The 10,785-nt window shown below is 36.1% G+C and overlaps 1 protein-coding gene across 1 annotated transcript; it reads left to right on the forward strand.

The window, feature by feature from the left end:
• Nucleotides 1-2,406: 2,406 nt before the first annotated feature.
• Nucleotides 2,407-3,375, forward strand: LOC144642128 (adenosine receptor A3-like; the record flags this gene model as incomplete). The annotated part of the gene is made up of 1 exon (XM_078501120.1): nucleotides 2,407-3,375. A coding segment is annotated over one exon (969 nt), but the record flags the coding sequence as incomplete, so codon positions are not given.
• Nucleotides 3,376-10,785: the final 7,410 nt, after the last annotated feature.

Consider the following 10,785-nt stretch of genomic DNA (forward strand, 5'->3'; position numbering starts at 1 on the left):
CTTCACAAGTTTAAATATTTTAAACTTCTAAAGTATTTTCATAAACATTATTGGCACTGCTGCGATAGAACACCAAAGACGGGCATGTCTAATTCGGACTAAACTATTACAAGACTACAAACTTCCTTAAATGATAAAATTAAATTTATGATTTACATGTGTTTTGATTTTCGCGTTTATATCAGTTAAATCCGTTATTCGATAGTTTAACATATAATACGAGCGGACATTTTGCTCATTGCTTGTATTTTCTTCGGAACTCGAATAATATCCTCGCGTATTATATGTTAAACCATCGAATGAGGTGTATGTATTCAGTTTCTCAACAGTTATGGTGAGAAGAAAAAATGTCGAGTTTCCAGGAGTCGAATCTTCTACGCAACAGTCTGACGCACTATAGAAGACTTGTGGTATGCTAGCTAAGACATTTATTACCGTACTTGACGCTATCATCAGGGGCGTCACCAGGGGATACTTCATGGGGTAACAGGACCCCCCTCTCCCTTTTTGAGCTTGAAATATCGCAAATGATGAGAATTAAGTACAGAAATTTTAAGAAAATCAAGGAAAGAGCATCATCATCATCATACATCACTTTTGTTTATCCTTAGATTTGAAGAGTAGCGTATACAGCTGATATCTCCAAGCCATCCACAGTACACAGCACAATGGGCAAAGACCAGACCACAACACCGGGAACTCCATGCCCTTCTCTTTACGATAAGTGTGTGGGTTCTTTTACGTCTCCTGCTGACCGTACACTGAAGATGCAGGACACGGGGCCTACGATTTATCGTCCTTATCCGAGAAGACTTAAATATATAACCATATATTTAACAGATGTCTTTGCAAAGGCAGCATATTCTCCTCAGTTATTTTAAGACCCCGAGTGTTGGTCCGTCTGGGAGTCGAACCCGAGACCTCCCGCACGTTAGTCCGGCGCTCTACCAATTGAGCTAACCGGTCGGCGGATAGCAGAATTTAAATGGAAACCGAGGTTCTTCAAGAAATTTTTATTTTAAGGAATGTTCCCTTCTTCACTGTGACATACACATTCGTTCTGAACGGCTGTATTGAACGCGCGACCTTTGTTGAGTGACTGATTTCGGACGTGATAACACTTTCTCCCCCCCCCCCCCCCCCCCTTATTAAAGGATGGGGAAGTTCCTGATCGCAGCAGCTTACAGGGTAGCCTGCGAGCAAGATTTCTGGTGTGTACGTGGGGGAGGGGGTGCAGGGCGCAGGACGCATGCTGTATATGAGCCCATATTACCTAGCTCTTCACCAGTTTACTGCAAGTCTTTATTAGGATGATACAAATGTTAATGTTTCAACGCGCTTAGTACAAAAGCTCTACGTTTCTTTCCTATCTGTTCTTTCTCTTAAAACTTTTCGTTACTTTGATTTTTTTTATAGTTTTCACCATTTCTGCCTTCGCTTCACAATTGAAGTCCATTTTTCCTTTATCAACTCTAGACAGTAATAGCAGTTGCAGAATATGTTATCCGGTCCGTGTCGCGCTTTGAGTTAAAAAATAACATGGCCACAAATCTTGTTTAAGCATAAAATCCCAATATCACTTTCCAAGCAAACTAATGCTCGTTTCAGATTGCTTTTGGACCATTATCAGATTTATGTCGAAAAAAGCATGCATGGAAGGCAATTGACCTTTTCAATTAAATCGGCCAGGAAAATATGTTTGTTTTTTGTTTTGTTTTTTAATTCACTGCCATGTTTTGCTGATATAATTTATCAATATTTTATCATCCAGTATTTATTTTTAAGCTTATTTTTTATGGATTTGCCAAAGAAAATATTATGAAAATTAATGAGACTAGTATAATAGTGAACGAACTGTCTTTTTAGACAGAAAAAAAGACACATTACCTAGTCTTTTTCACCTAAACTTCATTATTACGCACTTTGCCAGCTGCTAAGCATGTTTTCTTTGTCCTTCTGGGCCCAGTTATTCAAAGGGTGGATAATGCTATCGAGCGGATAAATCACTATCCGGTGGATAACGAAGTAGGTTTTGTTAACACTTATCCACTGGATAGCGATTGTTCTGGTGGATAACGTTATCCACCCTTTGAATAACTGGACCCTGTTTGCAGCAAATACTTGAAATCCTACAAACTGAACTTTTATTAGTTGGAAACTTGTCAAAGAAATTTTTAAACCGGCCAGTTGAGTTTATGACGTCTTTAATTGTTTGTTTTCTTGATGCAAGCTGAACCTGGATTTCATTGAAAACATAAGACCAGGAAATCGAGGCAAGACGTATGATTACGTTAACGGATTAAAGCAAAACAATAAATGTGGAACAGTAGCCTAAAATCGGAAATAAATTTTGTTCATCTTATTATTTTCTAATTTTAACTCGTTTAATTTTAACTCATTAAACTCGTTTTTGTCTTACTCTTGGCGACCGTTGGAATTGTAGGATTTGTCGGCAATTTTTTCATCTATTACTTCATCAGCACCAAGAAAAAATCCGTCTCATATATGCAGACCACTCCATTTGTAAGAAATTTAAACATTTACATTAAAAGTTTAGCTCTTTCAGATATGTTTTCTAATATAATTTCAGTTCCTTTGATTTGTACTCAGATTATGTTTGATCTATTCCAACATGGCTGGGCATGCAGAATTGTTCGATTCTTTGTCTTACTGTTTACCTCTATAACAATGAATAATTTAATAGTAGTAAGCGTTGAGAGGTTCTTGGCAACTCGTGCCGTTCCCCGCTCGTTCAGTGTCTCTACTGTTCGTAAACTAGTGTTAAGCGCATGGATTGTAGGTTTTATCTTCGTATTAGGTCCAACGGCAACATTCAATGGGACGAGACACGATCTTAACGATACACATTATACAGTAACTTGTAGAAATGATAAGAGTTATTTAATGTTCAGAATAATATTTGCAGGTTATACCATTATACAACATCTTTTACCTAGTGTTATTTTAAGTTATCTTAATATTTCCGTTGCAAAAACAATGTGGACAAAACATAAGAGAAGAGTAGATATTCAGAGGGACAACGCCATCAGGGCCAGTGTAAGGGCGGCTACGCTGCGAGGAACTTATCTCCTTGTTGCTCTAACGTTTGCTTTCATAATTCCACAATCAGCGTCACTTTATTATGCAACCTATGTATTATTGGCGAAACCTTCTCTGGATTTTCAAGCAGACTTTGTAACAAGGTCTGTTGGCGCTGTGCTGTTTTTTTCAAACAGCACCGTTAACTTCATTATATACGTTGTACAGATGAAGGATTTTCGCGAATTCCTTAAGAAGATGATTACTGGTAAAGGCAATGCTACAAATCTAAACCCTGCCGGGAACGGGATAGAACTAATACAAAACAATTCCTGACTCTATGGGACCCAACTCCCCCCCCCCCCCCCCCAAAAACAATTCCTCTTTGCCAGCGGACCTCCCAGTTAAATATGACGGGGTGATCGTCATAAGTTCTAAATGGTACCAGAGCTTGTTTTTTGGGGCGTGATTTCAATTTATTTTCGTCTCTGAGGGGAGTAGCAATCTATAACAAAACATTAACTTTTCAAATTTTCACTTTTCTTTATAGCAGTAATGGCTATTGCTTCTTGTCATATTTTACCAGCTTGCTTTAAAGGAACGAAGATATCCTTAATCATATTCATACGAGATTTTAACACCCCAAGCGATATCAAGACAGAAATCGCTCACCGTTAAAAGGTACAACGATCACCCATTTTTTTTTTCCTTTTTTATGGGAGTCCCCTACGGGCGGGAACGAACAGCTACCCCTTCCCAGACATGGATCAGAACACGTTACAGTAAAAACTCGCGAGTAAGAACCTGCATTTTGCCAAGTAAGTCTAAACATGTTCTTGCATAAATGGTAATTAGCACAAATTTAGGGCTTTTAGGTTAAAAATAGGTTCTTATTTTCTGTAGTAAAATTTACATTGCTGCTTATTGAATTTTTAGTGGTATTCAGTCTTTTTCTTATATGAAATTATTTCAATTATATAATTCCTATATAGAGGATGTCTAACTGGCAAATTTTAGCCTAACAGATTCTTAAAGATTAGGTTCTTCCACGCGGGTTTTTACTGTATTCCAATGTGGAAATTTAATCGCAACATAGCACAGGCATATTTAACAATTAGATTGTTATTAGCTCGAGATTTCTATCGTGTGATAGTTGATGAGGGCGAAGCCCGAATCAACTATCACACATAGAAATCGAGAGCGAATAATCTTATTGTTTTAGTATAAATCTACTAGACGTTCAAAACTTAACAACAAGATAGGCTCTCGTTTTTATTCAATAATGATGTAAATAAGTCACACAACACGCGGATAATTGACAACTGCACCACATTGCATTGGCTTCTGTGTGCGCGTTTGCATTTCATTCACTATTTATTGAAACCGTTATATGCCTGAAACTGAAGGAAAAGCCAAGTTTTTTTATTGTAAAATGACGATTGAAAGATGTACTGACGTACAAGGGCCCTTGGAAGTCAAGTTTTTTTTTTAAAATTCGAAAACGATTAAAAACATTAAAAGATTAAAAAAAAGTTAAGCGAGTTGTTCGCAAGGAAGAAACCACATTGCACTGTTTAGCTTCTGCGTGCGACTTTGCATTTCATTCACGATTTATTTAAACCGTCGTTTGCTCGAAATTGAACTAAAAGCCGGATTTTCATTGTAAAATGACAATTTAAAGATAGACTGACTTACAAAAGCCCTGTGGAAGTCAAGTTGTTTTAAATGTAGGAAACGTGAACGATAAGAAATTTTTGAAAAGTTGAACGAGTCGCCCGCAACCTTGAATTCGCTTTCAATTTTGTTGTTTGATTTAAGTCTTATTGATGCATAAAAAAACTTGCAGGTAGAATCAGTTTAGCCTTTCTTTTACTGCTCCTCGATGGGACGATGAAACTGTGTTAGTTTGCAAAGACATTTTAAACTTTGTTTCCACAAAATGTCTCGGTGAAACGCATCTCTGAATGTTATAAAATTATAGATTCGCCCGCTTTTGAAAGCGTAAATGAATATTAATTGCTTTTCTTACCGTGTAAAATCTTCATTACATATTTCGGTACAGTCTTTATCTTCTCCAACATCGCCTGGAATAGTAAATAATCCAAGTCCTTCTTTACGGTCAATTTAAAAGCGAAAAAGCTGCGACCATTCTGTTGACAACCGCACGCTGTTTCGCTACTCACCTTCTACAACAGAATAGATAGTGAATAGCGTAGCCAATCAGAGAACAGCATTCGTGATAGAACGCTAGTAGATTTATACTAAAAAGGATTAGTCATGTTACTATGGCAAAAACTAACATGAAGGGTGGACAAGAGCTGTTTGTGAGAAATATTCGGCGTTCAAACACTCAAAGAGTTTCTGAACGAGTTTTTAGTAAATATAACGGCTTGGCTTAAAGGAGTAAGCCTCAAGAGTTAATTTGCACAACTGAAACTTAATTTGAACAAAAAACATTGTATTAATTTTCTTTACTTTAAGAAGTCTAAGTTTTTTGCCAGTGGTTTTCTCGTTAACAGAGTATGAGGTAGTTCGTCCTCTCTTGGTTAGCATAAATTTGTGACAAATTTATTTTAATAATAAATATTACTAATATGACTCAGGACAATTGTTTTTATTAATGAGGAAAATTTAAGGAGTCGAGATAATGATAGTAACTTAACGATTTATCTAGCGTGGACAATATGAGAGGAACATGATTTTGATTTTACACATGATTTTATGATTGTGCAAAAAGTACCACAGAACCATACGAGAAACAGTAAATGTTGTTACATTGAATATATCGTTTACAACTGCATTTATATATTGGTATGCATCGGTTTTGATTAGCTCATTTTAAACTGCACGTCCAAATAAGATGTCAAAAGATGGATGTAGAAAGAAAGCTATGGGACGTAACACTGAAAGTGGGTGTAAAAATGCAGGTTTTGCATCACTCCTTTTAAACTTAAATGATCTTAGAATTATTTTACTTCTTCATCATTTGTTACCTTAATACGGAAGACATAGTCCGACGACGTCAGCAAAGAACGTGTTAAATTTAAAGGAGCTACGATACGGTCGACGCATTTTGAAAAAAAAATGGCAATTTTTTTTTTTTTTTTTTTTTTTTCTTACCAGCCTATGTTTACTTTCTGTTTTTATTCACTTCTTTGGTATTTTTCTACCTTAGATCCTACTTATACGTACACAGTAGAATCGATTTGAAAGTAAGTCCTATATGAGAAAAATGACTTACGTAACGTAGCTTCTTTTAACCGATGTAAATAGCAGTGATCGAGCTGCGGATTGTAAATATATGTGTTGTAAATATGACGTCACAACATTGAGGACTTGTTGCGCAATTATACGTTGTAAATGTAATGTTCACTGAGGGCAGCATATTGATAAACTTATTCCATATATTATTGTTACAATTCTCAGTGAGTAGTCATTTAGCAAACACTGTCATTTTTAGTGATTTCTCCCTGTTGTTTTTTTTTTTTTTTACAGCAAAATGAAAAGATTGCATCTTCGACATACCTTACTAATCATAATAACATACATAGCAATCGAACCCCGCTCTAGCAAAAGTAGTCGAGATCGTGATCGAGTGTTCCACTAGGTGTAGGGCTTGAATGAAACCAAGAAAACATCACAATTTTGCATTAATTCTTTAGAGTGATTTTATTTAACCCGTGAAACAACATCAAACAATAAGTGCTAAATAGTGAGAACTAAACAAAAGAAAACAATGGAATAAGTGTCTAATAGTATCTATTTGAGTAGTAACTATTTCACGGTTGAAGTAAAATCACTCTAATACTTCACTAAGAGTTGAAACAATACAAAAAAATTTTAATAAAGATTTTATTTTTTAAAATGTTATTTAAATAAAGTGTTAGAATAACCTTAAAAATGGATCTGCACTATACTATTTTATTGGTGTCAGCCAATTCACAGAAATATAAAAAAAAAATATAAATATATTTTATATAATTATTAATAAATTAATAAAAAAAAATTAATTTATTTTTAAAAAAAAAAACACCCACATATTTTAAACAAAAAACAACATATATAAAAAAAACAAATCAAACCAAAAAAAAAAAAAAATTTTTTTTTCTGGGGACCAAAAAAAAAAATAATAGTATTTATTTATTTGAAATTAATTTTTTAGTGTAAGTAATAAAACAGTGTATGTTAATTAAATCGTTAGTGATGTAAAAGTATCGTATTTCTGAAACAAGTTTTAAGAACATTTTAAGAATATTTTCAGGCTGATTTCTCACAAAGCATCCAGTAAATATCATCTTGTTTAGCCTGAACCCAAAATCATAGGTTCTTATATATGCGGGTGTTTACTGTATTATCTAAAACTGTAATAACTATTTTACATGTTTAGTGAAATCACTTTATTCTGCATTTGGGGGTGTGTTGAACTGTTAAGTATTATGGTGGTTGGGTATTACTAAGTAAATGATCAGAACTGGCCGTGGATTATTATATATTTAATGGTCTGGGACTATTATTTGGTTTACAAATGAGCACAGTGGACCATTAAGAGGCTAAGCTGTTGGGAATATACGTTGTTTGGAAATGTTCTCGTATTGTTGTTTTTTTTTTAAAGCAAGGACGTTTTTGTGTCTACAGGGTTATTAGTAAAAATAGTCAAACGAGTGAATGTTTGAAAGAACAAGAATAGCTGCAAAAAGCTTTGCCAAGAAAAGGAAACTAATAATGGGACGGACCATTATTTTGTTTGAAATGGGGGATCAAAAGTCCTAAAAAAATGTTTGCAAAAGCAAAAAAGCCCAAATACAGCAGACGTCAAAAAACAATGTCTACAGGACGATGCAGCCGGAAATATTGTTTGCACAGACAAGAGCACTGAAAAAAAATTGCGTTGATAAACTTGTGACCCTCCCGCAACCATCTCCCGCCAGGGAGCTCCACAAAATAATGGCCCGTCACTAAATGATGGAGAAAAGGCATCCGAAGTTCGCTTGTGAAAATAGCGTTCAATGATCTACTAAGACTACCATTATATGATCTTTGTATAGTTACAAAAGAAGCACAGTCAATAAAGTGTTTTACATGATGTATATCTGAGTTGTGCAGGTTCATTTATTAGCATTTTAGTGACTAAAAATATGCTTGTGTGGTAAGTTCCTTATCTCTAGGCAGCATATTGACCTTGTGCTAGATCATTATGACTTACTTGGGTTGTGAGTTCCTTATGGAACTCATGTTATCTAAGGGCAAAATATTGACCTCGGGCTGGATTATTCTTTTTTCACTTGGGAGGTGAGTTCCTAATGGAACTGATGTTCACTGAGGGCAGCATATTGACCTCCTGCTAGATTTTTCTGTCTTCCATGGGTGGTGATTTCTTTTTGGAATTTATTTCTTCTGGGGGCAGCATTTTTACCACATGCTAGATTATTCTGCTTTAAAATTACTTGTATTTTGGGTGGTGAGTGCCTTATGGAAGTCATGTTACCTGAGGGCAGCATATTGACCTCGAGCTGGATTATTGTCTTTTACTTGGGTGGCGAGTTCCTTATGGAACTCATGTTATCTGAGGGCAGCATATCCCCTGCAAGATCATTATGTCTTACTTGGGTGAGTTGTTCTTATGTTATCTGACGGCAGCACAATAATCCCCTGCTAGATTATTCTGTCTTACTTGGATGGTGGGTTCCTTATGGAACTCATTTTACCGGGGTTTAGCTTATTAAAATCGTTCTAGATTATTCTGCTCTTTTTTATTTTGCGTGGTGAGTTCCTTATGGAACTCATGTTATCTAAGGGCAGCAAATTCACCTCGAACTGGATTATTTCCCTTTTACTTGGGTAGCTGAGTTCCTTATGGAACTCATGTTATCCTAGGGCAGCACATTAATCCACTGCTAGATTATAATGTCTTACTTGGGCGATGAGTTCCTTCTGGAACTCATGTGACCGAGTGACAGCATATTGACCTCAAGCTGGAATATTCTCTCTACTTGGGTGGTGAGTTCCTAATGGAACTCATATTTTCTGAGGGCAGCATATTAATCTCCGGCCTGCTAGATTACTTTGTCTTACTCGGTTAATGAGTTCCTTCCGGAACTCATGTTACCGGGGGTCAGCATATTGACCTCGTGCTAAATTATTTTGTCTTACTTGGGTTGGTGAGTTCCTGATGGAACTCAAGTTATCAAAGGGCAGCTAGTTACATTTAACTGGATTATTATCTCCTACTTAGGCGGAAAGTTCCTTATGGAACGTATGTTTTCTGAGGGCAGCATATTAATCTTTTGCTAGATGCAGGCGAGCACATTAATCCCCTGCTGGATTATTATGTCTTACTTAGATGGTGAGTTCCTTCTGGAACTCATGTTACCGGGAGTCAGCATATTGATATCGAGCTGGATTTTTTTCTCCTTATTGTGTGGTGAGATCCTAATGGATCCCATGTTTTCTGAGGGCAGCATATTAATCTCCTGCCATGTCATTCTGTCTTACTTGGCAGAGGCGGATCTAGGGGGTGGATTGGGTGGCTAGCCACCCCCTTGATCAACCAAAAAAATGAAAATAAACATATTAAAATAGAAAATAAGGACAATGTTCATCAACCTTTCATATTCAGGCCGCCGTTCAAAGTTAAGGACGGCCAATTTTCCAAAATAAGAGATTTTCGACAGCCTTTTTTACGAAAATCTGTAACGAAACTTGTGTGTATAATTTTAAAAAATTAGATTCCTTTTAGTTTTCAAGAGATGTTTTAGATTGTGGAATAATTTTCTGTAAGTTCGTTGCCTGTCAACTTTAAATTTCCATCACTGTTCATTTCATAACTAAGAACTAGACTTTCTCTCCGAAATAAGAGGCTTCAACTTTTCAAAATGTTCTGAGGGGGCATGCCCCCAGACCACCCTAGAGGGATGGAGCCTACGGTTCCATGAAATATGAACCTTAGACCCAAAATGATATGCACTCCCACTTTTAAAAAAAAATGCCTAAAAGCCTGAAACCCCCTCCCCCATAAAAAAAAACTGGGACTTGAACAATATGGTGAGTTATTTCTCGAGCTCATGTTACCAGGTGTAGGCGTCAGAATTTTCTTTTCGTTTAGTTTTTAGTGTCATAGCTTTGTGTTAGTTTTTGCGTTAATTAGTTCCCTTTATTTTTGGCTATTTCTGTACATGTTACTTTTAGTAAAGAAATTATTCTACATGACACGAGCGTGGTACAAAGAAAAAATCTGAGTCCCCGATGGGAATCGAACCCATGGCCTCGCAGATACCGGTTGGGCGCTCTAACCAACTGAGTTACGTGAGACTCGTTGTGAGCTGGGCCATTTACTAGGTTGATAAGTGACACGCGTCCTGCATACTGCTAGGATCAGCAATGTCGAAATCATAAAATTTGTAATAAATAATAAAGATGGTATATTTTAAGGGCGATAAAAAATAATAAAAAAATTATTTGAGCCAGGCCATTTACTAGGTTTTATTTGCATATTGGTATATATTCTGTTGCGTGTAATTTATTCAGTCAGTTTTGTTTGCGAGTATTGAGTCGAGTAACGAGTTTACGGTTTATTTCGAGTCTACTGTTTCAAGTTCTAGTTCACGGTTCGTCCTCGGTTTTCCAGTCGTCACATTCGTCTTTGTAAGTTTCTCGTTTACTTCGCTTTGTTGTTTTCCTGTTTTCCTCATGTCGTTCGTTGTAAGTTATTTTATGCTCATTTCTGTGTTTGTAATTTTGTTATTTTTA

The sequence above is a fragment of the Oculina patagonica genome, chromosome 2 (genome assembly GCF_052425735.1).
Source record: "Oculina patagonica isolate OP01 chromosome 2, crgOcupat, whole genome shotgun sequence".
Classification (NCBI taxonomy): domain Eukaryota; kingdom Metazoa; phylum Cnidaria; class Anthozoa; order Scleractinia; family Oculinidae; genus Oculina; species Oculina patagonica.